General features: G+C 40.3%; 1 protein-coding gene across 1 annotated transcript in view; it reads left to right on the forward strand.

Annotated features, from left to right (window-relative positions):
* The window catches only part of psd3l (pleckstrin and Sec7 domain containing 3, like), a 579,632-nt gene that overhangs the window by 63,153 nt on the left and 488,737 nt on the right, over nt 1-27,742 (forward strand). The window contains exon 2 of the mRNA XM_039758767.1: nt 14,317-15,187. Within this exon, the coding sequence (XP_039614701.1) occupies nt 14,441-15,187 (747 nt within the window). The 5' untranslated portion in view covers nt 14,317-14,440. The remainder of the gene's footprint in view (nt 1-14,316; nt 15,188-27,742) is intronic.

Genomic DNA, 27,742 nt, shown 5'->3' on the forward strand with positions numbered 1-27,742 from the left:
TACCAAGGGCCAAAGCCTCTATGTTGAGCCCACTTTAATTTTAATAATACTTCATGGTACAGGGGGTACTTCTGTAAACCATCCTGTCCTAAAATACAGGGCATACAAAATGTCCAAATTAAAAGTTCAGCAGCCATAAATATACAAGATAGAGATGATAAAAAGGAGAGTCAAGTCAAGTTGGGGAGCATGCACTGGTACAATGTGTTGCCGCACCCACTACACAACGAAACAACTCGGGGTCCTGGTTGGCAACCCCCCCAGGCAGACACACGGTCCAGTCTCACCTTCCGGAAATGACATCTATCTGCCGCAGCCAGGTGTTACGTGGGTGACCCCTTGGCCTGGTCCAGCCACTCGGGTCCCCAACAGTGAGGATCTTACGATCCGGGTCACTCGCGGGGAAACGCAGCACATGGTGGTAGTGCCGTAACTGATGCTCCCTCACAATGCTGGTAATGTGCATCAATTGGGACTCTATGAGCAACCACTCATTCGACACAAACTAGTGATACCCAGGGCTTCTCCAAAGAGACAAAATACCAAAGGAGTCCAGTCAGCCAAAACAAAAAACACAAAAAATAATGTGATTGTAGTGGATCAAAGAATATAAACACTGAACACTGGAAAACATTAGAAAAACAGCATGTAGAGACTGATTAGCAGAAACAGGAGGACATGCATATGGAAATAATGGCAGATCCATCATTACAGGTATCTATAGTGTGAAGGCAGCATTATGGGGCAGGATGTGTTTTCAAAAGCACACATTCATACAACAAGACCAAACTTTGAATGCTGTAGAAGATCTGAACATCTTTGTCTGGCCTTCATGGAAACAGTGTTCACATATGTTTTCTTCTCGCCTTTTTTATTTTATGTCAATTTAACATTTTGCAGCCACAGTGTTAGTTATTGTTAAGTTAAAATGTGTAACTAAATGAAGCTTGGGATATAATTATGTGTAGGTAATGTTTATTGAAGGCCATTTGTGTTTGGCCAGCAAGACAAGATGTGTTTTTTCACACTTCATTGCTGCCGTTTACAATAAAGTACACAGAAGTACACTGTGTTTCCATCAAGCAATAAATGTTCCAGAGTCTTTCCAGAACTTGCTGTTGAACAGGTCATACAAAGTTTTTCCTTTAGTAGCACTCGCTGTTTAAGGTGTATTCATTGACCTTGACTTCATCGGGGGGTGACCTTACAGAAACAGAAATTATAATAAAAACTCTCATGTAAGAAATCAAACCTTGGCATGTGTCCCTCTACCAGTTACTGTCTGTAGAGATTTGTTTTATTGTTGATAACCAAATTAATCTTAAAACAATCAGTCTTTTGTATAGCCTCTTTTACATCCATTTATCGATCTTGAATAATTGATAGCTTCAAATCTTTTATACAGCCGTGCCTTTCTGTAGTAAACATGAGTGGTGGTTAGGAGGTGTAGTGGTGGCTGAGAGGTTAAGTGTTGGTATCCAGAAGGTTGCCGGTTCAAATCCTCATTACTGCCAAAGGAGATCCTACTCTGTTAAGCCCTTAAGCAAGGTCCTTAACTTGCACTTGCTTCAGGAGTGTTGTACGATGGTTGAGCCTGCTTTTTGACCCCAAGGGTTATGCAAACTAACAAATTCCTAATACAAGAAGTTGTATACGGTGAAACAGGGCCATTGTAATGCATGGGCACACTGGACAGTTGCCTAGGGGCTCCATGCTAATCTATGTATGTTGTGACTTGCTGATTGCTTGTGTAGGTATGGTCCCCAGTGCACTGCTTTGCCCGGGGGCCTATAATGCTGTTAAAATGGCCCTGCCATGAAACAAAGAGCAAAAAAATTAATTTATAGTATTATTTAATAGTTTATACATGTTTTATGTTTATATTGCATGGCAGGGTGGCACAGTGGTTAGTGCCGCTGCCCCATGGATCGAGCACCTGGTTTCTGTCTGTGCCGAGTCTAAACATTCTCCCCATGTGTGTCTTGAGTTTTCTTCTGATTCCTACCACATCGTTAAAGACGTGCGGGTAATTTTTAAATTCCAAATTAGCTTATGGATGTGTGTATGAATGGGCCTGGCTCCCTGTTCAAAGCTAGATCCTACCTTGAGGCTGATGCTGTCAGGATAGGATCTAGCCCTCCACGGCCATGAACTAGACTAAGCAAGTTTCAGAATTGTATGTACTGTCCAGGGGTTGTTCCTGCCTTGCACTAAGTGCTTGATTGGATAGGCTGCAGCTTCTGGATGAGTGGGCTTAGAAAATGGATGGATGGATGGATGGTCTATTATGTGTTCTCTTTTAATGATTCTGTGATATTCCATGGGAGCACAGTGGTTGGATCTGAGTTCCACTTCCAGGTTTTTCACTCTGTATTGAATTTGTAGGTTCTCCCTCTCTTTAGGTGGGTTTTCTCCATTTCAAAGACCTCTGATATATTGGCCCAATGGATGTGGGTAAGCATTGTTTAGCTTATTAATATTCATGAGAGTATGCAGATTATAGAGCAGAACAATTCTAGAAGACATAAAAATCATAAAATATAACCAAGCTAAATTATTCATAGATGTTTGTATGTGGATGATTTCTAATTTATGCAATTTCAGTTTAAGTCATCCAATTAAAATTTGTTTTTGACAGTTTCTTAATACAGTGTCTGCAATAGCACTAACAGAACAGATGACCATGAAATGTTAATCCCAAACCCAGGTTTATTTATTAGATTTCCCAAAGGTAATTAGGTAAATAGAAGAAATGGCTTAGGAGATTGCTTTTTCCTTTCTTTTTGATGAACTTGTTTAAAAGACTAGTTTGAAAAATGATTTGACAGAATAATGATCCTTGTGGCTACGGGCACTTGAGCAGGCAGGAACTAAAAGAAGGAAGAGGTGTGTGTGTGTGTGGGGGGGAAGTGGGCACACTGTTTCAACACTTGTTTTAAAAGGGAGAAGCAAGTGTCACATCTCAAAAAGCAGGAGACATGATGTTTGAAGTTTAGAGGCACTGACATTCTTTCACTCAGTATTCCGCCTTGACTGCCAAGTGCTCCTCTGACTGGGAAATGTTAGCCCACCCTTTTATGCACCATTGTGGTCTAGGTCTGGTCCTTCTTTCAGTGCTTACTGGACTTGCGAGTCTGTTTCTCCCTCACTCTGTACTTACAGTTAGTACTTTCGAGTGGAGACAAAGAAGGTCACTTCCAACACCCTCATCTTATAAATCTTAACATTCTTTTTGTTATCTGCTCAAAAAAGCATGATTTCTATTAGATGGGAAACAGTAAGTGTTTATGGAATTTTATAATAGTAAGTACTGAATTATTTCATGTAGTATGCAGCCAGCATGAACTCCTGCTTCCAGCACCCCTGAAATTAGATTAAGTGAGTTATGAAATGGGGGCATGGGATATGGGTTATTAACAGGCCAAACGTTGATACAAAGTGGGTGTGATTCCCAACATGGTGACTGTCTCTACATTTCACGTAGATTGGGTCACTGACATTGACAGTCCAGAGATGGCTGACATCTTGGTTTTTACTTTGTGCACATTCCTGTTTGACAAGGCATAACAGATTCATAAAGTGTGTTAATTTGCATGCTGCTCTCAAAGTAGCATAATTAATTCAACATTAAATTAAAAGATAAAACTTTTTTTGTGTTTGACAGAAATATTGTTGCTTTCAAAATTGATGCTTTGAATAAAATATATTTATATACTGTATATACTGTATATACTGTATATATATGAGAACAGAATAATAGAAAGGTTTGGGGCATCAGGGATGACTCCATTTAATGTAGGGAAAAGTAATGTTGGGAAAGTAAGGGTTCAAAAGGGCTGTGATGAGGCTGTTTGTGGTAGATTCTTCATAAACTACCGCACCATTCAAAAGCTCTATCTCCAATGACAATGACAGTTAGAATCATGTGGTTTAAGTAATGGAGGTAAGTGGAAGGGGTGGGGCTTTGATCATTCAGCACGGAAGTGACATCAGCAGTCCTTCGGAAAGTTCTCTACACTAAAGCAAACAGTAATCAGGTTAATGGTGGTGTCATGTCAAATTGTTCCCCTATATTTAAAGACACACCTAAATCTGCTAGACATGCCTAAGTCTCACCTGTTTTATATATATAATCTACACATATAAAATTGTATATGTATAGTATACATGTACACTACAGGTCAAAAGTTTCCAGTTTTTCTTTAAATGTAATCAGTTGAAATGCAGTGAATAACCTGTAATGGAGAAAAGGTAAGCACTAAACCGCCAGAGGTTAACGTTTAATGTTTAGGTTGGCAAAAATAGAAAAAGGAAATATCAGAATATTACAATTGGGCCTTCTTCAGGGAACAAACCTTGCAGGTTGAAGCAAACAATTTACACAGGTGTCCCAAATTCTGTTGATGACTTTAAAGCCCTCTATCTACTTTAAAGCAGAGTGGTAACAGACTGTGTTACTACACCCACTAAAGTACTACTTAGACAATAGTACACTGTATAAAGTTGTAAATTCCAGTGATAATAGTAAGAAAATTGCAATTAACAAATTAAATGAGACAGAGCATTATTAGCCTTTGAAGTATAGGACTTCCATTTAGAGAAAGTGCAAAAAAAATCAGTGAGTGTCAGTGAGTACAGTGGTGTCCTACACAATCCAAAGGGAATTGGAATCTGGAATAAATAAAAGGTCTGGCACAACCCAATCAGAAGACAAGCTTCTGAGGGTCATCAGCTTGTGTGATAGGCGCCTAACAGTGCAACAGCTTCAAAGCACAGCTTAACAGTTTCTACTGTAAAGAGGAGACTTTGTGTTGTATGTTTGACAGGGTGAGTAGCAGTAAGAAAGCCATTCATTTAAGGACAAAATAGGGCCTTGAAATAATAGCTGTGGACTACTGCAGACTGGAAGAAAGTCTTATGGGCCGATGAATCAAAGTCTGAAATCTTCGGTTCTTCATGTGGCGTGTTTTTTCACCGTCGAGTTGGTGAAATTAATGATTGTTTACCTCTTTTGTAAATCACTTTGGATGAAAATGTCTGCTAAGCAAATAAGTGTAAATGTAAATGAAAGAATGGATCCTCAGTGTGTGACATCAAATGTCAAACATGGAGGAGGAAGTGTGATGGTCTGGGGCTCTTTTGCTGGACACAGAGTTGGTGACTTGCACAGAGTGACTGGCATTCTGAATCAAAAGTTTGGCTCTAAAAGCAGTAAATGGTGGCTACTTTGATTAATTAAAATTTGAATAAAACTTTGTACATTTAATTAATCCTTGACTTATTTTTTTTACTTGGCATTGTTTATTTGTTCTATGTCTTGATTTCATGAAACATTAAGGCATTAAACTACATGCATTTACCTAAAAACTGAAAAAACTCATGTGTTCTAAAACCTTTGAGCAGTAGTGTGAAAGTATGTGTGTATGTGTGTATATATATATATATATATATATATATATATACTGTATATATTGTGACAGATAGGGGGCGCTATCGCTCCCATGAACCCTTGTCCAAGATGCCAGACACCAGGTAAAAGTCCAAAAGTAGACTTTATTAATTCTGCACAGTGGACAAAGCACCCTCCTCTCCACAATACTCATTAAATCACTCACAAATACTACATTAAACTCTCCACCACTTCCAGACGCGTTGCCACCCTTGCCGTCTGGGAGCTCCCACAATCCTTTTATATTCCCTGACCCAGAAGTGTTCTAACCCCCAGTCCATGTGATCTCCTATCACTTTCAGGTCAGATAAAAAGTCCTTTTCTTCACCCCAGAAGCACGTCATTTCCCTTGTCCATGTGACTTGGACGTACTTCCGGGCCATAAGGCAAATAATCATCGTTCCTCCCTGCAGTGTCTCCTAGTGGCCCCCATGGTATCCAGCAGGGCTGTGGATAAAGACTGCAATGTCCATGATGCCCTGCTGGTCTTCGGGGCACCTCCATGCTGCAGGGAGAGTTCCATCTGGCGGCTTGGGGGTATTGGCCGGGATAAACGGCTGGTCATACACCACAATATACAGTAAGAAAGATGCTATATAGCAGCCCTTCCTTTGCTTCTTGTAGGACCTGGATAATCTGAAAAAAGCACTGCAGGGGTAGAAAAATGCCCTCCATGTCCCCTGCAATCTAAAATAAGTTATTTTCTCCGATTGGCGGAGGACTCTGGCTCCCCTGGTCCTTTCTTGCCGATCGCGAGCCACCCAAGCCCTGCATTCTTCCCAGCAGCCCCTTCGGGTCTTCTTTGGGTTCGGGATGGAGATTCGTCGTCTCCGCCAGTGAGTTTTTTCCAGTGGGGAGTCGACACATCTCCTCCACCCCCATACCTGACTCGGTAAGGTTTTCCTGGCTCTCCACCGCCCCCTCCCCTATCGACATGACGTCATCGGGGAGAGACTCCAGGCGCTCGTCTTCCAGCCTTTGTCTCTCGGCAAGCAGCGGGCCCATGTCAACATCAGGAATGCTCTCGCAGTTGCTCACTTCTCTGTCATCCCATGGGTCGACATGCTTAGGCCAACAGTGCGCATTTCCTTGTGCTGTCTCGGGTGTGTGCTTCGTGCGCTACTGTGCTGCTGACGTGCCTTAAACTACATTTTTTTAAACAGGTCCCGGTCCAAATGGACGAACCGGAATCCTGCCGACTACGCCAGTGTAAGAAAGACAGTATATAGCGCCCGACCCGACACAGATTAAACATGGGAGGCAAGTGTAAAATTAAATAAACTTTTTATTTTATTCGTCTGTGGGCTACGCCTTCCCCATACTCACAGACACAACACAGTCCCAAGCACACAATAACACTAATATCGTCTTCCTTCTCCACCACTCCTCACCAAGCTTCGTCCTCCTTCCACCCGACTCTGGCCACTGAGTGGTGGTCACTGGCTCCCTTTATAGTTCACCCGGAAGTACTCCAGGTGCTTCATCCCTGATTTCCGGCTGCACTTCCAGGTGTAACGACTTGGTTGCCAACACACCCCAGGAATCGTCCAACTAGCGTTCATGGGGAGGTATTGCAATGTCCATAGCTGCTCCCCCTGAATATAGTGTGCAGGGGCATCCCGGCTGGGTAAGGACGCCAAGCCCCGTCACTATATATATATATACTAGCAGAATACCAGGCCAGAGTAGTGTGTTAAAGAAGTTCTGAAAAGAAAAGCAAACATTTTAAAAATAACGTAAGATGATTGTTAATGTAATTGTTTTGTCATTGATATGAGTGTTGCTGGCATATATATATATATATATATATATACACATCTATACACATATATATACAGTTATATATATATATATACACATATACACACATATATATATATATATATATATATATATACACATACTGTATATATACACACACATATATATACATACTGTATATACAACATATACATATCTACATATATACTGTATATACACATATATATACAAATCTACATATATATATCTACATATATATATATTAGGTGGGACTCGATTAAAAAATTAATCCAATTAATTAGAGGCTGTGTAAGAATTAATCTTGATTAATCGTATGTAATCGACACGAAATTTGCCCCAAATCGCAAATGTTTTTTTTTATTTAAAACGGTTTTAGTGGGCTTACAGAATCAAATAATAGACATGGACATGAATATTGTAAACTGAAGCTGTTTTAATTTCTGAAAAAAAGCCTTTAAACTGCATTTGAATTCAAAACAGAAACAAAAATATCATCCCTGGTTAAAATTGGGCAGACTTAAAAATAAAGTGGTAGTTTAAGTACTTTAAGTACATTTTCAGAATAGTATTGTCTTTAAATAATAATAACCAAAATTTCACCATAAAGTGCAGTTTTTCTTCTTAAAAAATAAGTCAGAAACATAAAAGGTAATTTGACCAGCTTACTCTTTAAACTCTGAGTAACATTAGCCAAAATTATTTTGTACATTAGGCTAAAACAGTGTGATCATTGAACATTTTGTAATTAGATGTATTTAGAATTACTAACGGTCACGGAAGTCCAATGATCCCCAGTAAGAGCCACAAAGTCCGCTTTCTGTAATGCATCTAATTTTGCTTGCTTTTCAGTGTGCACAAAACCATGCTTTTATCAAGGCTTCGCCGGTAGTCGAAATGATCAGTCGAGGAACGCGCTTTATTCCGACTCTAACATTTTTGTAGCTGTGATGTGTGCATCAGTGTAATGGATGTACCAGGAAATCATGCATTGACAAAAGTTCCCGCTTGCTTGGAATTGAAAGTGTGATTAAATGCTATTTTTAACGCTATGGAGTACATGCATCAAGCTTCTCAGCTGTGCTTGTGCTAAGAAAGGGAAAATTTTAAAAATAACGTAACATGATTCTGCTAACCTAATATTTTTCATACGCCCCAAACCAAGGAGATGCTAAGGTAAAATGAATCGGTAGCGCGCACATAGTCAGTACATCCCTCTCGAATCAACCTCAATGTCGCGTTAGAGGCTTAAGACTCTACAATTAGCCACAGCGTGTGGCTTGTCTATGCTAAAGTATGTATTGTAGATCGGGTATATATATACATTTATATATATACCCGTATCGCAGTGGAGAAGTAGAAGTTATGAAAAGAAAAGGGAACATTTTAAAAATAACGTAACATGATTGTCAATATACAGTAATTGTTTTGTGAGTGTTATTGAATGTTGCTGTCATCAAGGATTTGATTATCATTATTTCTTTCAATCAGGCTCGTATTTGTAGGATGTGTTCAAGTTACATTCCGTGTTTGTCAATCGCTGTAAAGATAAGAGGTTTCATTCATCGATTAGTTCCTTACTGCATCAATAAACAGCTCGCCTTCCTTTTATCTGTGATGTGACAAACTGCATGCACGGGTTTTTTTACACTGTCTTCCTTTAGCAGGACATTCACTTTTTCCACCGTGTGCTTTGTTTCCGCAGTAGCTGCACTTATGAATATGATTCTATGTATAAGACGCCTATATTTTTTGCTGCCTTCTCAATTGTGTAATTCGGTTTTGTTCAGCACTCTTTGGAACTGTTGCTTTTGTCTGTGCACGCGCCAGTTCACGGAGCCGCTTGGTGTTCTTGCATCAAGGTTCCCAGCTGTACTGGTGCCATCTCGTAATGTCAGCTAAGACCCGCACTTAAAACTTTCTCTCGCAGTTTCAATGAGTTTGTGCCAAACACCACCCTGACCATCTCATCTTCCTCTGCATAAGCACAGTCCTTCACCCGTGAATATTTACCGCAGTGTTTGTATTGGATTGCCGCTGATGGACGGCCTTATATGGGCAGGCACTAAATTACAAACGCTAGTGGCAGCCTATGAACTTAATTTAATATAAACTTACGGTTCACGCCGTGCTTTGTTTCCGCAGTAGCTGTACTTATGAATATGCTTGTATGCATCATTTGCTTCATAATGTTTTTCTGCCTTCTCAATTGTGAAATGGCGCTTCTGTGCTGATCGCTGTTTGGAGTTCTTCCTTGTGCTCTACGCACTTACGTAGGAGGCGTGATGATGTCACACTAAACTCCCCCCGCCATCTCCAACTCAAGACTCCATTACATTATATGGGGAAAAATAGCTTCCAGTTATGACCCTTATGCGTAGAATTTCGAAATGAAACCTGCCCAACTTTTGTAAGTAAGCTGTAAGGAATAAGCCTGCCAAATTTCAGCCTTCTACCTACACGGGAAGTTGGAGAATTAGTGATGAGTCAGTGAGTGAGTCAGTGAGTGAGTCAGTGAGTGAGTGAGGGCTTTGCCTTTTATTAGTATAGATATATATATATATATATATATATATATAGTAAAAGATGCAGAAGTAGACAGCATAAAGGTTTGGGGTTTTCCGGCCCCGTATATTGTAGACAATCCACAATAAATTAAATGAAAAAGCAGGTCAAAATATAAACTAAACAGTTCATATGGGCGACGCCATTTTATTAGGGAGGAGACAGAAGTGGAGGAATGCTGGGAAGGACCGTGAGGGAGGATGGGATTGATGACGTCAGGACAAGATGGCGGAGGAAGGGCGGAAGTACCGTACTGAGGTCAAAACCCGGCTTATGGTGGAGGAAGGTCTTTTCTCCTATGAGGAAGCAGAGGGAGAAAGTTAGTCCCCCGCCATTCCCTGCCGGCGAATGTGTCCCCAGGTGCGTTTGAATCCGTCCGCGATCTCCTACTCGCACGTGCGTGACAATATATATATATATATTATATATATATATATATATATATATATATATATATATATATATATATATATATATATATATATATATAAAAATATAATTTTATGTATGCATGGTTTTGTGTGTGTACATGTCCTTTTAGTGGTATTGTGTCACTCTCACTATTCTGAGGACACATGCAAGTAAGAATTTCATTTCATTTTGTGCACATGACAATAAAGTGGAATTTAAACCTCAACATGAAAATTAGCTTCAGATTAATTGTTATTAATCCATTACAGATTTTAAAGTAGCTTCATGCATGTGTAGTCCCAGAGCAAAGAGGGCTGAATCAGAACACTCTGATTTTTCGCCTGTCCTATACTGCTTTAAGGAGCACACAGCAGGTTTGAAAAGAAGGAATGTACTATTTGTACCACTGGATGACAGATGTGGGTGTGCATTCTCCAGTGTTCTGTAGTGCACATTCTTCCTGTTTATTTGTGGTATTCTGATATTGCTCTCATTTCCCAAAAATCTGCAGATTAGATTGTCTTATGATTCTGTTGTAGCCTCAGCTTGAGAGGAAGTACGTGTGTGCACGAAAGTAGGCTTTGTGATTGAATGGCACTGTCTTCAGGGTTGGTCTCTGCTATGAGAGACACTGGCAGCCTAGAATACTGAATTTAAATTAAGCATGTTTGAGAATGTTAACTTATTCAGACAAACACCATTAACTTTAGATGTGTTCATAGACAACTTCAGGCCTAGAAAGCTTACATTTTCTAATCTTGTTATACTGTAAGTGTAGCTTTAAGACAATAGAGGATTGCTTCTGTTGTGAAAATACACTCAGCAATCAAAAAGTATGCTGTAGTATTGTGGTGAAGCTCACCTTTATATTGAATCTTGTGTATTGTAACAACCATAACCACCGGACTGGTCAGAAGGATTTTGGTACATTCAAGGTAGGCACAAGAAGAAGTGTCAAATTAATAAAATATTTAACATTCAGAATTTGGTTCTCTATGGCCTTGGAATGAAAAAACGGAATACCTAACACAGAGGAAAGAATGAGTCTTATATTTATTTTAAAAATGTGGTAGGCATTCCAATAAAGCATTGAATAGGAAAATGGAAACACTGTGTTTTCACAGTTGACATTGAGAAACAGTACTTCTTAAATCTGACTGCAGCTATTGCAGCAATAAATTGTTAAAATCACATGATTACTTCCTTCAGATATTTCATCACATCATACAGTATGTACAAAATAAATCTGGGAAATGGTTATTGTAAATGTTCAGCTGAAGCCACCAGAGGCATAACATAAGAAAGCAATGTCAAGCAAAGAAACCATGCTGACCTAATGGGTTTGGTCTGTGTGAATGGCACCGCCATCCATTTATTTGCTGAAGCCGCTTATTTCAATTCAGGACCACAGCAAGCTGGAGGTTAGCCAATTGCACTGAGTACAAGGCAGGAACCCGCGCTGGCTAGAGTGTCTCTCCAATGCAGGACATCCTGATTAAAACATGTACATTTTGATATTGCATTATATATTTTATTCACTTAGTTGCAAGCTGGGGAGCTTGGAGGGAGAGTGTAATTCCTGTATATTGTACAGTTGGTGGACTACTTCTTAAGCAAATTAATCAACATGCCGACAAAACAGAATTAGTAGTACATTGTAGCTCAATCTGTTGTTTCTAAAAATACTTATGAGCTAAGTTCAGTGCTTGAATGAAGTGTGCGGAACACCTGCTAAGAAAATAAAGGACCAGAAAGGACTGAAATATTTAGTATCAGTAGGAAGTATGAATAAAAAAATGATAGCTGCTGTGGTTCTAAAATCAGATCAGTATTTGAATTTATACTTAGTCCTAAGGTGATAATCCCCAGTAAGAGATAACATACATATCAAGAAAAATAAATTGAGTGCATCATTGCTGTCTTATTAGCTGTAGACTCCACAATTATTCATTCATATATCCGTTCATTTTCTGAAATCACTTATCGTCACTGGAAACTGGAGTGTTGATGACAGCTTTGGCCACAAGGCAGAAGATAACCTTGGAAATATGGAAAGTCCATTGTGTCTCTGTAAAGTTTGCCTTTGGGCCTCTCCCTTCTGTATCTTTTGCTGTGCAATTATAATCACATTACAGGCATGTGATATGAGGGGCAACAAAAGCGAAAGTGAGAGTCTTGTTAGAGATCACCACTTCAGCATTGTACGAGGGACGTTCAAAAAGTTTCTGCACTTTTATATTTTCATTGGAGGCGGTGAAGGCGGGAGGAGTACCAATAATTGGACATTATAGCGTTGGTATGACGCTGGGAGAATTGCATCGCAAACAAGATTGACTATATAGAAAAGTGATGTAATTTCTTTTTGAAATTCATAATGAATAGTTTAAAGCAAGTATGGAAACTTTTTGAATGTCCCTCGTAATTCATGGCAGCAGCGAGTTTTAACCTATCCTAGCATTATCAAGCAGGAACCACCTATGGATGGGGTGCCTGTTGATTGCAAGGCCCCCACATAGGCACATTACCACTCACAGTTGCCCAATTTAGACTCATCAATCAACCTAGTTAAGTGCTAGGAAAATCCATACAAACGTGAGAAGAGCATGCGGACTATACACAGATGGTGATGGTGTATGGATTTTTTTCAAGATTCTGGATCTGTAAGGTTACAGTGTCAACCACTAACCCAACAAACTGCTGTTTAGATTAGAAGAATTTTGATGAGAACAGGCCATTTAGCCCAACAGACTTGCCAATACTATTCACTAAATTTATCCCAAATAACACAAGTTTGAGTTTTGAAGGTTCCCAAACCATATGCAGTACAGGTGTAATGAGCACTGAGATAAGAGAGGCTCAGACACCTCACAGAACAAGCTGATCATTCGCATCATTAATGGGAGTATTTGTAGTTTTACTCAATGCTGGCAGTTGTTTCAAGTGATTCTTTACTATTGAGGGCCACAGGAAATGTCTCCAAAATAACAATTACACACCTAATCACTGGGAGAAATCCACTTTCATGTGCACACTTGATAATTGCACTCATAGTCTTTTTGCATGCCTGTAAATGCATGTAGTCAATTCCTCATGATCTCAACTTCTTATCGATCTGCCGTCATCAGTTTATTTTATCTTCCCTGGCTCTTCCTCACGTGAGCACTTGTTGGACAATCTTTCTGGAGAAACACCAGACTGCAAGACTTTAACCCAGGGGTGTCCTGCTGTGGTCGTGGTGGGCTGCAGTGGCTACAGGTTTTCATTCTAACCATCTTCCTAATCAGTGAGCAGTTTTCATTGCTAATTAACTCCTTTTCCCTTCATTTTAAAAGCCTAGTTTTTAAGGATTCAGGCCTCTAAATTGATTTGCTTCTTCATTAAATGGCAGCCAGACAGAAATGAGATGTGAAACGAGCCAAAATTTGACTAGGTAAACTGGAATGTCAATCTCCAATTTCATTCCAACCAGTTTCTTAATGAGAAGCCAATTCTTGCTTTTAATTAAAGCCATTATTGAATATCATGATTTGTTGCTGCTCTCATTTTGCCACAGCAGACTTGCATTTCTGTTTTTTTCTAAGACCACCGTCATAATGTTTTGCTGACCTGAACAGACAACATGACCGAGACCTTCAACTTTCGTTATTTTTAGTTTGGCTGGTCATGTGACAGCTTGTTTTGTGTCTCATTATTGTTTGGCTGCTCATTAAAGAAAAAGAAACTTAAGGAATCAGAGTCACGTCAATTAAAACTAAGGCAAAACAAGTTAATCAGCAGCAAAAACGTCTCACAAATGTAAGAAGATGGTTAGAATGAAAATCTGCAGCCACTGTGGCTCACCAGGACCGGAGTTGGACACCCCTGCTTTAACACCTTGAAATGAGCCTTTCAGATGCGGGAGAAGGTTCAGTGTCACTCAGAAACAGCTGCCTCCAGCCCATCTACACCTGCTTAGTTGGCCAGTCTACAGAAATGACCACTACAGGTTGTCTAACAGCAACCCATTCTATGATTGTTTTAGCCTGCTAATCCCATGGTGTGTGTAACTGTAGCTTTAAGTATCTAAGCTTTGAAGCTATCTAAGCTTTTATTCTCCTTCCTTTCTTCCATAGGTCTTTGAAGATAAAAAGCATGAAGCAGTTTAGAATCCTCCTGACAATCCACTCTGTTTCAGTTAGTAATTGGATGGCCTTCTCCCTCCCAAAACAGCAAACAGATAATTTCATTTAAAAGGAAATGGGTGATCATCATCAGGTCAAGACTTCCTTCCTCTTTATACAGCTGCAGTCACCCACCAAGGCATCTGGTCCAAAACGTCCTGTTGACTCAGGCAGCACAGTAAGTTACAAGGAATGGCTCCCTGCAAATGATCCTCGAGCTGGAAATGCCCCCGAAATACAAGAAAACAAACCTGCAAACAACAGCAAATTCACTTTTCACAGTGGTGGGGAGAACCTTGAAGGAATGTTTCAGCTTCCTCTTTTGTCCCAGTTCGACAGCAGGGGTGCTGAAATGAATTCTGAAGACAAATTGACTCCTGTCTGCAGTGTGACACCACATTCTTCGAGCGGAGCTTTTGCTGGCCATGATATCAGCCAAGCAACACCCTGTTTGGAAACTGGGGCACTTGCTGACTGTGGACAGACAAATTTGGTGTGTACAGCCATGACTGGGGACAGCCAGGGGCCTCTAACTGGAGCCGGGAGTTTAGAAGCCCACCCAGAGACACAGATGAGTTGCCTGGATGAACATCAGCCTGCCTGTCAAAGGCAAGGTCCCCAGCTGCGGAGCCCCTCGATTACAAGTGGTAAAAAAGATGTTTCTTGGTGGAAAGTGGAAGTCTGCAAACCGACAGTAGTTGAAACCCCAATATGTTACAAAAACCCAGAAAGTAAAAGTTTTACTTCAGCTGTTTTGGAGAAGACTGCAAGATTAACCGGAAACTATAATACTGTCTCACCGTCTGTCTCTGGGCGTCAGAAGGTACGTCTCTGCATTGGCTTCTGATCCTATCAGATATGAAAAAGCTTTCACTGTGAACGTTTAATGGGTTTCTTTTTAATGTAACCTTTTCATTTTAGTGAGGAATCTTGTTTTTTTTTTATTTTGGATGATTTTGAGTTTTATTTTAATAACATCATGCAGGTAATTGATGATTTTGAGTTTGGTTTTATTTTAATAACATTGTGCAGGTAATTTTTGGCATCTTTATTTAAATAATTTGTGTGCCACAGGACAGTAGAGGTGTGCTTGCAAGAAGCAGATAGCAGGCTCCTAAAGTTGCTTTGTACTGTTTGTGGAGGGTACTCAGACATTTTATGATTCACATTGATGTTTTTTGACCAGCATGGCTTAGCAGCAAAAGCTGCATTTACTCTGCCACTCTGATGTGACCTAATTTCCAGTCTTCCATATACAGTTGTGCTTGAAAGTTTGTGAACCCTTTAGAATTTTCTATATTTCTGCATAAATATGACCTAAAACATCATCAGATTTTCATTTAAGTCCTAAAAGTAGATAAAGAGAAACCAGTTAAACAAATGAGACAAAAATATTATACTTGGTCATTTATTTATTAAGGAAAATGATTGAATATTACATATTTGTGAGTGTCAAAAGTATATGAACCTTTGCTTTTAGTGTCTGGTGTGACCCCCTTTGCAGCAATAACTGCAACTAAACATTTCCGGTAACTTTTGATCATTCCTGCACACCAACTTGGAGGAATTTTAGCCCATTCCTCTGTACAGAACAGCTTCAACTCTGGGATGTTGGTGGGTTTCCTCACATTAACTGCTTGCTTCAGGTCCTTTCACAACATTTCGATTGGATTAAGGTCAGGATTTTGACTTGGCCATTCCAAAACATTAATTTTATTCTTCTTTAACCATTCTTTGGAAGAAGGACTTGTGTGGTTATGGTCATTGTCTTGCTGCATGACACACCTTCTCTTGAGATTTAGTTCATGGACAGATGTCCTGACATTTTCCTTTAGAATTCTCTGATATAATTCAGAATTCATTGTTCCATCAATGAAGGCAAGCCGTCCTGGCCTGGATGCAGCAAAACAGGCCCAAACCATGATACTACCACCACCATGTTTCACAGATGGGATAAGGTTTTTTCTTCTGGAACGCAGTGTTTTCCTTTCTCCAAACATAACGCTTTTCATTTAAACCAAAAAGTTCTATTTTGGTCTCATTCGGCCACAAAACATTCTTCCAATAGCCTTCTGGTTTGTCCATGTGATCTTTAGCAAACTGCAGACAAGCAGCAATGTTTTTTTGGAGAGCAGTGGCTTTCTCCTTGCAACCCTGCCATACACACCATTGTAGTTCCAGTGTTCTCCTGATGGTGGACTCATTAACATGAACATTAGGAAATGTGAGAGAGGCCTTCAGTTGCTTAGACGTTACCCTGGGGTCTTTTGTGACCTCGCTGACTATTACACGCCTTGCTCTTGGAGTGATCTTTGTTGGTCAACCACTCCTGGGGAAGGTAACAATGATGTTGAATTTCCTCCATTTGTACACAATCTGTCTGACTGTGGATTGGTGGAGTCCAAACTCTTTAGAGATGGTTTTGTAACCTTTCCCAGACTGATAAGCACCAGCAACTCTTTTTCTGAGGTCGTCAGAAATCTCCTTTGTTCGTGCCATGATACACTTCCACAAACGTGTTGTGAAGAGCAGACTTTGATAGACCCCTGTTCTTTAAATAACACAGGGTGCCCACTCACACCTGATTGTCATCCCATTGATTGAAAACACCTGACTCAAATTTCACCTTCAAACTAACTGCTAGTCCTAGAGGTTCACATACTTTTACCACTCACAAATATGTAATATTCAATCATTTTCCTCAATAAATAAATGACCAAGTATAATATTTTTGTCTCATTTGTTTAACTGGTTTCTCTTTATCTACTTTTAGGACTTAAGTGAAAATCTGATGATTTTTTGGTCATATTTATGCAGAAATATAGAAAATTCTAAAGGGTTCACAAGCTTTCAAGCACAACTGTATCTCACACAGAGCGGATTTTGTTATCCAGTTTCTTTCAAGATTGGATGCAGCCTGCTTTTATATGTGGTACTGAAGTCCAATTTAATGCCAATTGCCTTTAACCAGAGTTTAAACAGATTGAGGTTTTACTTATTAAAGTGGCTTAAGCATTATATGACATGTTAAAACAATCACGGCAGATGAAGCAAATGATCAGTGGTGTAACAAGAAAGCTAATTTTTAATGACTTACAGATTATTAAAACTGCTCAAGCTAACTTGGGAGGTATGTCAAACTTGATGACCGCAGTTGCTGATTTCGGCACCTTGTCTATTACACTTGTGGACAGTAGAGGACGCTGCAGCACCGCAAACCTCAGACACCAGCACACGAACACAAGTCCTAGGCTTAAATAAGTGATTAATTTAATACAATAATCCTCACAAATGATCTCTAATACACACAGTACCTATTTCATCTTTTCTTCATCTTTTCTTTATCCTCTCCTTCACCCTCCAAGCGAGCATTGTCCTTCTTCCTCCCAATTCTGACTTGCCTGGATGTGGCGGGGCAGTTCCTTTTATCTCAAATCCAGGAGTACTTCCAGTAGCAAGGGCATAGCCTACTAGAAGCACTTCTGGGTTGGTCGGAAGTGCCAAAGACCACGGTGCTTAGTTTGCAACAACACCCCCCTGGTGGCACCCAGTGACACCCACAGGGCCACTCCATGACACAACTATTCTCAGCATGCCTTATGGTTGTCCATCTGCTCTCAGGGATGTTGCTACCTAGCAGTTTGGGGGGACATATAATAATTGCACTCTCCCGTCCTTACTTTAAGCTGGCCTTTCGGCCGGGTAATGTCCCTCCATTGGATCCTGCCAGGATGCCATTCCTTATATGGCATCATACTACAATCTTTGTGTAGATGGAGACCACCTGCCTGTTTTCAGCTCTGTTTTCTTCATGTACCTCCTGGCCAGGTATGGGAAGGGAGTCCAGTCCCCTTTCATGACATACACACTTTATATGACTAGATATCACTGGGGAAGTCAAATTAGCTAACTATGTGATGACTTTCCAGCACAGTTTCGCACTTCCAAAGATGCACATGGTTGGCTTTTTTTTCTGACAAACCAATAATGTGCTGCCTGAAGGTGCCGGTGCTGTATGAAGTGTTTACAGATACAGTTAGGTTAGCCACAATCTCAGCCTTTTTTTCTTTATTTCATTCTTTTGTGGTACATTGAACATAAGTCATCTCTTCCCTCTGTGAGGTCCAAAATACCCGCATTCCTTATTTGTAGTCACTGCATTATATGCACTGTACTTTCATGTGGGCACTCCTTGATTTTCAGCTATTATGCACACACTGCCCACTCCTACTACATAAGACAAAATCAGCCCAGGGTGCTGAGTCGCTGAGTATATCACACTATGTAACTGGCTTTGAGACCTGCTAGTGTAAATGTTGGCCCAAGGAACTAAACTGTAAATCAAAGCCACAGGTTCTTTCTGCACCATTAACTTTCTGTGTAACCCTGGGGTAGTATGGTAGTACTCTCAGTAACCCAGGAGAGTGAAAGATTGTTGTGGCCATGAATACCACTACCTCACAGCTCCATGGACTTGGGCTCATTTCCAGACCCAGTTATTCTCTGCGTGGGCTTTGCAGGTGTCCCCTATGTGTGTGTTGATGTTCTACTCTTTCTAAGGTATGTGTTAATTGGAGCCCTGTGATGGGTAGTCATCTGAACCACAGCTGGATCAGCATAGCTCCTAGTTACCCTATATTTGAAAACGTAGGTTGTGAAATGGATGGACATACTTTCAGTATGATAAGACACCTGGTCAAGAGACAAAGAAAAATCTCTGGGGGGTGGGGTGGGGATCTAAAATTCTAAGGGGAGGGGGGAGCTGCTGCAACTACCCAAGTGAAAATTTTATTTCACGTTCAGTTACAATAAACGGTGCAGCATCAAAGAATACTAAAATTTTGTATTATGAAAGAAGTCAGGTTATTTATCTAATTATTTGATATTTTCATTGTGCCAGTAATGTCCTCTGCCAAATGTAATATGGTCATATCTTTGACTTTTTACACTATTTAAATTACTTAACAGAATCTGTGTATTTGAACAAATGGAAGTGTGATGGAGAAGGGACTTACACACACATAACCACACACACACTTACATTCTGGTCATTGGAAGGACCATTTACCAACTCTTTTGCGATGGGTACCTGGACTAAACAACCACTGTTGACCTGGAGAAACATCCAGTTAAGCACTCCGGCCTGCTCAGGGGGAACTGGCATTTTCGTGAGCTCTCCTCAATATACTGTCCATCTTCCTAATCTTTCCACTCCAGCCTACCATACTGTTCAGGGCAGCTCCAGCACCCATGGATATCTACCCAGCATGTTTCCTCACAGTATTCATAAATATTAATGCAAGATAAACACGCTATATATGGAATGTGCACAACTATTGAAAACTGGAGCACAATTCACTTTCTAAACAAACAATACAAGACTTAATACAAAAGTAAAATCGCCAGAAAACACTGATGCAAGAACGATGAGAAACTACCACAAAATATTATTAAAAAACAATGAAAGCTACTCTTTTTATTTTTTGCAGTGTTAAATTGAAGAATGGAACCAGCATTGGTGCAAAATGAACGGATGAGCCCTTATGCTGTGCTGAATACACGTGGTACAAATTAAGAAGTGTTCAGAAATACTTTTGTTCAAAACTGAGGGTGTGAGACAGTTCATATGATGCAGAATTTCCCCCCATGGCACCAGGCCTGAAAGGCACTTTGTCAAATCAAGTCTGTTTCCATTAATGAGTGTGACATGTAGAAATGAGACATATTTGTGGGGAGGCTTTTTAGTTTAATATAGCCGTTCTTGGGATGACCCTGGCCAGATAGCTCACAGAAGAACCTGCTTGTATTTAGTGGCAGCAAGTGGGGCATCTCTAACTGAGACGATTAAAGTGGCTGCTTTGGCTTCCTCTGTTAGCATTAATTAACAGAAATTGACAAAATGTGTTATTCAATAGAAAAGTTAGGGAGTGAGCACCCTGTTTTTTGGACTGCACACTTCCATCGTTTATAGTACAGTAACTTGACATTTAATCTTAGGGTGATGTGTCTCTGTACAATTTTAAGTAAACCTTAATAATTCCAAGTTAGTTCTGGACAGTCTGCACATGTACAGTGCTGGTAAACATTATAAGAAGTAGCAGTTTCTATGAATAATAATTATAACTTTCTTTGAAATTCTGTTTTTCCTATTTTTTTTTTTCTGTTAAGGGGTCATTGAGAGCTGAGTGTCAGGCAGGATCCAACCTGAGCTACTTTAGTGTTGTTGTGTTTTGGGAGGGAAACTGAACACCAAGAGACAGCACAAACCCCATAAGACACTGCAATGGGAATTGAAGTCAAGTCCTTTTAATTGTGAGTCAGCAGTGCAAATCATTTTGACACTCGCTGTTTTTGCTACATTTCTACTCCAGATTTTAGTCAGGAGTTTCTCAAGAACAAGAGCTTTTCCAAGCACACGTCGCTTTACTTTCTCCAAACCTGTAGGTAGCGCTGGTGACAACCTGATGATTTATACATTGTTTCCTTCCCCGTTAACTTTGGTCAGACACCACATAGTAATCACGTCATGCAGTGTGCGCCCCCAGCCTCCCTAGAGAGCATATGCTGCAGGCTTGAGCCTCTGTTCTCTGAATTGGAACGTGGGAGGATATTAATCTCAATTAAAAGAGAAAAATACAAACCATGTGGACTTCCTACTATTTATGCATTCTCAGACTTCAGCCTATGCCACACTGTGAAAATACTGAATTATATTTTGGTTACTTCTTGATGAAATTCCAAAACATTCATTACAAAACTCACTTCATCCAGTTTAGGGGCTTGGAGGCCAGGACCTGTCCCAGCAGCATTAGGCATAAAAGTGCAATCAAACCTGGATGAGATACCATTTCATTGTAGGGTCTTCTCAGAAGCACGCAGCTCAGAAGTGCCAATTAACCAAATGTGCATGTGTTTGGGTCACACACAGGACCAGGGAGAACACACAAATTGTACACAGTGAATGAACCCAAGACCCTGGCACTGTGAAATATAGTGCATTCCAAAAGTATTCAAACCGCTTCAATTTTTCCAAATTTTATTACACAATATAGCTATTGATCTACTCACAATATTACATCTGTCTATTATAATAAAAAAATCCTGGGATGAGACGTGGCTTTTTCAGAGAGATACTTTCACGTCTCGCGAGATGAGACTTTGTGCCAAAAGATTTAACCAGGCCTGGGGCTGGAAATAAAAGACAAAGAGTAGATGACAAAGTAGAACGTTGTAAAGAGGTTCAAAAACATTGGCACGATACATATGCAGAGCAGGTTAGAGATAATGAAAGTATTAAAATTTGAAAGTCTCAAAAAATGATAGCAAAGATCACATTAGTGCTAACAAATGGAAATTATTACTCTGTGAAATAAGAGATTGAAGAGATTGAATATATTGTTCAGAGTTAAACTTTAAGTTGGAGACTTGCAGATCGTCTAATTTGTGTTGCCATCAGGGAAAAGTACTGTTTCTTCCCAATGAAGGGGCCTGTCCACGAGAATTAAAAGATTTGTTGTTTGGTGAAAGTAAAATCCACATATGCAAGTGGCAGAGACACAAAGTAGCTGGCATGTAGCGCAGGCTGGGGTTTGGTGAGCAAAGCGAGCTGGGAGCAAAGCGATTTGTACACTTATTTGCAATTTTATTTAAATTGAAATATCACATGTTCATTAAGTATTGAAACATTTTTGCTCTGTTATTTCTGTTTATCATCCTTGAGATTTTTCTGCAACTTGATTAAAGTTCCCTTTTTTAAATTCAACTGATTGGGCCTGATTTGAATAGACTAATATAAGGCCACACAACTGGCAGTGGAAAAGCCAAGCCATGAGTTAAAAGGACTTGTCTGCAAACCTCCAAGACAACATTGTGTCACCTCACAGAGCTGAATAAGAACTAAGTGGCTTCCACCATTCTTAACAGAAGAACTTTGGAACCATTGAGACTCTTCCTTGAACTGGCCACCCACACAAACTGAGTAAAGGGAGAGAAGAACTTTAGTCAGGAAAGTGACCAGGAAAACAAAGGTCACTCTGTCAGAACTCAAGAGGTTCTCTGTGGAAATGGGAGAACCTGCCAGAAGGATGACCAGGTCTGCAGCACTCGGTAAAAGACACATAACTTCTTGCATGGAGTTTACCAGAAGGGACCTCTGAGGCCATGAGAGAAAAGATTATATGGTTTGATGATGCCAATGGCAAGTGCTATGTCTGGAGGAAACTAGGCACTGCTCCTCACCTGGTCATCGTCACCCCTATAGTGAAGTACAGTGGTGGCACCATTGTGATGTGAAATTATTGTTAAGCAATAGGGACTGGGAGGCCTGTCAGGACTGGGGAAAGATAAATAGATCAAAGAACAGATAGATCCTTGAATAAACCCTTTTCAAGAGTGTTTCAGGACCTCAGGTGGGGGAGCAGGTTTATGTTGTAACATGACAATGACACGAAGCTCATAGCCAGGAATGCAACAGTGAATGTCCTTGAGTGGCCCCTAGAATAAACATCTGAAAATAGTGCTACTGTACATTGACTGACACTCTCCATTCAGGCTGACAGTGCTTCGGAGGTTCTAGGAGAAACATCATTCCCAAGAAGACACGAGGTTGTAATTGGTGCCAAGTGTACTTCAGTAAACTACCGAGTAAAGGGTCTCAATACTGCATGATATTCATAAAAATGTTTTTGCTTTTTGATTACGGTATAATGTGTGTAGATTGATTATTAAAAATAATTGAATCTATTTTAGAGTATTTCTGTCATGTAGCAAAATGTGGAAAAAGTGAAGTGGTGTAAATACTTTCTGAATGCACTGTGGTAATGCTGATCCGCGAGTCACCAGGTCACACTTTCATATGGAGCTTTCCTTCTTTTAATACAGTTTGTAGGCACAGCTTTCTAAATCTTTAGAGGGCCAAAGGCTTGTCAGATTAATTGCCTCTTAATTTATTATATAAAAAAAAGTTTGTGTCACAGGCCTGAAGGGTCTCCTGGGATTCAGGCACCGCTGAGCAAATTCAACAAACATTTAGGACAGATTGCTAAAGATACGCCTTAAACCCACACCAAGATGTGGAGCAAGATACAGTGAGCCTTCATCATTCTGTACCATTAATGGTGTCACATGCTTTAGGACTTGGCAATCCCCATAAGCGGTCACAAAGAGGTCATACTGTAAATAATATGCCTGGGTTAACTAGGTTAAGACTGAAACATCCATGCAGTCACCTCTCACTGAGTGGTATCCTTTAAGAGGAAGCATTTATAATGTTGATGTTAAAGGGCTTGAGTTAAAATGAGCATCCCAGACCAGGCCAAGAGACAATGAGGTCACTGTATATGTTTTTCTAAAATAAAGGCCTGCTTTAAACATTATGCTTTTTATTATGGGAAGAAAAGCAACACAGACAATGTGTTCTTTTATTTTCCCTCAAGGAAAATAATACTGTAGAGGCAGGATTGGAGAGGAAATATTTGCCTTTTTTTGCGCATTAATGAGTGAAATAGTGTGAATAGTCATAAGGTGTGGAGATGTTAATCTATATATATAATTAACTAGGAGCACGCAAGACACTGAACGCAAGCAAGACACTGAGGGCACGCAAGACAGTGAGCGCAAGCAAGCCAGAGCCCCGCCTGCCAACTCTAAGACCATGGGATACGCTCGACAGAGCACCGCCCGCCAAGAAAGCCCGGTTTCCATGTCTACCTGTATTAGTTTAAATGGCACTTTTACCACTCGCAATAGGGCAGACGCGCTGACTTATCGTGTCAACTGGGCAACACAGTGAATTCGGCGTCTATCTATATATGTCTATGTTTTCCATAGCCTGCTACAGGAAGGTACTTTCTCTACCATTGGCATTGGTTTTGCTCCTTGCTATTTTTGTTATTCTGTGACGGTGTTTTCCTAAGCCTTTGTTATACTGAATTCCTTTCTCACCGTTTTCCGTTCCTATTCTTACACACGGCGGGCTTCGGCTAGTGTGTAATATTATTGTTGAAATTGTAAGGCATTTTGGTTTAGAGGTCATTTTGAAAAATTAAGGTTGACTGATCATCAGAAAGGACAGCATGGTGATTCAGTATTCAGTGCTGCTGCAGAAGGATGACCCAGTCACTGTCACAGTGGACTTAGTGTTTTCTTCTTTCTGTGTTTGCATACTGTGGTTTCCCCCAAAGATGTTCAGGTTAGGTTAATTATTGACTTTGAACTGCTCAGTCATTGTAAATGTAGGTGTGTCAGTAAATATACCTATAATGTATTAGTTGATTCCTGCCTTGTGCCTGGTGCTGCCTCGGTAGCCTTTGGGCTTGGTAAGTCTGAATTGCTGGGGTTCAAAATCAATGGATGGATGGATGCATGGATGGAAAAGTCTGAGGTTCTAGGTCCATGAAGATCATAGACATTAATTGCAGCCAACAATAAATGTGACAGATTGTAACATAGTAAATATTTGCTCGAATGTTATGGGTAGTGCTTATGAGAAATGCCTAATTTGCTATTCTCCCATGGTCAGCCCTGTATTCTGGTAAGTTTAAACTGCATGTTGTAGTTAAAGCGGCAGTATTGACTACAGATCCTGTCAAAACACAAAAGAAGGTAGAAAATAGTAAATACTACTTTAAAAGTGGCCATTGTACTATAGTTTGGCTTTCCTCCATACAAATACAAATAACTGTCTGTAGTCAAGGCTTTGCAAGGTGCTTGACAGTTCCTTGAAAGGTATACTGCAATCTTTTGCAAAGGTACAGTTTTAATATCAGTCCTGTTCCTCGTAACAGACTGCTGATGAATTGGACTGAAGGATGCTGATGTGACTTGTGCAAGCTGCAGTCATTCAGTTGAGTGCAACAGTAATGTTGACACAGAAATATCAGAACACACAACTCATTGTACATCATCACAGACAGAGTATGGCGACAGATGACCCAACCATCTCTCTATTATAAAAAAAATCTTGGAGGGAGATAGGGAGACGAGACATGATCTTCTCAGAAGACAATTTGAAGTCTTGTGAGAGGCACTTTAACTTGCTCCCAGCTCTTAAAACAACGACAAGCAAAACACACAGTTCGCCAGCAGTAGAAAGCCAGCAGATGATCCAACCGCTTCTCCTTGCGTGTGTTCAGCCCCCCTAAACCCCCCCAACGCCCCCCCCCCCCAACCTACGCGAACACCAGAGACGCGAAGTGGCAAAAAGACAGTTGCTGTACAGGCTTTGAAATGATTGGGCAGCATGACAAGCAGAACAGGCAGCAGCAACAAGCCAGCAGATGATCCGACTGCGTCTCCTTAGCATGTGTTCAGTTCCCCCCCACCCCAAATTCACAATGCGAACACCAGAGACACTAAGTGGCAAAAAGACAGTTGCTGTACAGGCTTTAAAATGATTGACGGGCAGCGCGACAGCAGCAGCAGCAGAAAGACAGCAGATGATCCGATAGCATCTCTTTAGCATGTGTTCAACCGCCCAACGCGAGCAGCGTTATATGTCCTGCGAGAAAGAAATTTAACCACACCTGGGGCCAGAAATAAAGGACAAGTATTGTTTTTACAACGTCACGTGAGACAAGGCAGTGAGACATCATTTATAACAAGTCCACGGACATCTATCCTAGCAATTGTTGGATTGCTTTTGGCAGACACGCTTCATGTGCTCCCAGCTCTTAAAACAACGACAAGCAACAAGCAAAACACCAGGCTTTCCCAGCAGATGATCCAACCTCTTCTCCTTAACATGTGTTCAGCCCTCTTCACAATGCAATTGGCAGAGACACACAGTGGCAAAAAGACTGATGCTGTACAGGGTTTGAAATGATCGGGCAGCGAGACAAGCAGAACAGACAGCTCGTCAGCAGCAGAAAGACAGCAGGTGATCCGATGGCATCTCCTTAGCGTGCATTCACCTGCACCTCCTTCACAACGCGAGCAGCGTTATACGTCCTGCGAGAAGGAGATGTAACCACACCCGGGGACGGAAAAAAAGGACAAGTATTGTTTTTACAAAAGTTTTAAAGTAAAAGTGAAAATAATGCATATGTAACAATGCCCATGAAAATAATCTCTTTAAATTGTATACTGTATCATGTAAACCAAACCCGGGGGGTGGACGAGCGAAGCGAGCAGGGAGCGAGCCCCCTAGTCTTCTTTAAAAACAAGCATGTAAACTTGAAATGATCTAAAGGAGTAGAAAAACCTAAAACTAGAGGCCTGCTTTGATGAATCCTGATTCTAAATTATACACATTGCTAAAAGGACTAGATATGGAGAAATATTAATAACTTAATTGTTACAGCCAAGAATCTGCAGTTGAGGCTGGTTTTAACAGTGTAATGGAATGTTTTTTTGAACACACATTGTGTTTTTTTTATATGAAATTTCACAGGACATTGAAGCTTATTGCTGATCAGCAGCATATCTTTGTACTGTAGGTAGGAGTGCACTCAACTGCGAGTGGGCTTGAGCAGCAGGATAATGCTTCATGCTACAAGGCTAAAAAAAGTCCTGGAATGGTTCCAGAAACATGGTAGTGAAATCATGTTAATACAGTGGCTCCTCAGTGACCAAATCTCAGTCAATTCAAGCAACTGTGAGGTGAGAGGGAATGAAGTGTTCAGAGCAGAGATTACCACTTATTCTACTATAGCATGTAATGGAGTTGATAAAAACTGGTGTCACTATAATCCACTTTTAATGTCTTGTCAAGACCTTGTAAGCACAAATTGAAGTTATTCTTGGAAGGAATGTTATGTTTATGTTTTTCTTTTTCTTTCTAAATTTGGAACACAGACCCACTCAGTGTCACACGTACAGTTAATGGTGAGAACTGAACAACCATTATCCTCCAGTATCTTAGGCAGTAGGGCACGTTACCAAAGACATGAAAAGTAGGTAAACTGACAATTTTAAATCGGCCTGATGTGAGTGAGGGTGCCCTGTGATATTCTGGCTCTCCATGGATGTTTTTTTATAATCATCCTGTGAAAGCTAGGATGGTTTGCAGGAATCTTGACAGGGGAAGGGCATGTCTAATAGAGGACTCCTGTCAGGCTGACACAGCAGTGACTGCACACACTGTGAAGGATCTATTTAGAGCCCAAGCCTTAGGTCTGCACTTTTATTTAATTAATGAAGAAACAGCATAAAATCTTAGGATTGAGATGTAGTTGGGAGATGTGAATCATTCTAACTATTTATTTGGTCAATGTATCGTGACAGGAGAGCTAAATTCAATTTCAAAGTGAACTCTTTTGCTAGATTAGACTTCATATTTTTTGTTTAAACTGTGTTCTGAGATTTTTCAGTTAAAGAAGACGGGCATTTCATGTTTAAGGTAGTTACACTCACTAGTTATGGTTCCCAAGAATAGACTGGT

Source organism: Polypterus senegalus, chromosome 7 (assembly GCF_016835505.1).
Source record: "Polypterus senegalus isolate Bchr_013 chromosome 7, ASM1683550v1, whole genome shotgun sequence".
Taxonomy (NCBI): Eukaryota; Metazoa; Chordata; class Cladistia; order Polypteriformes; family Polypteridae; genus Polypterus; species Polypterus senegalus.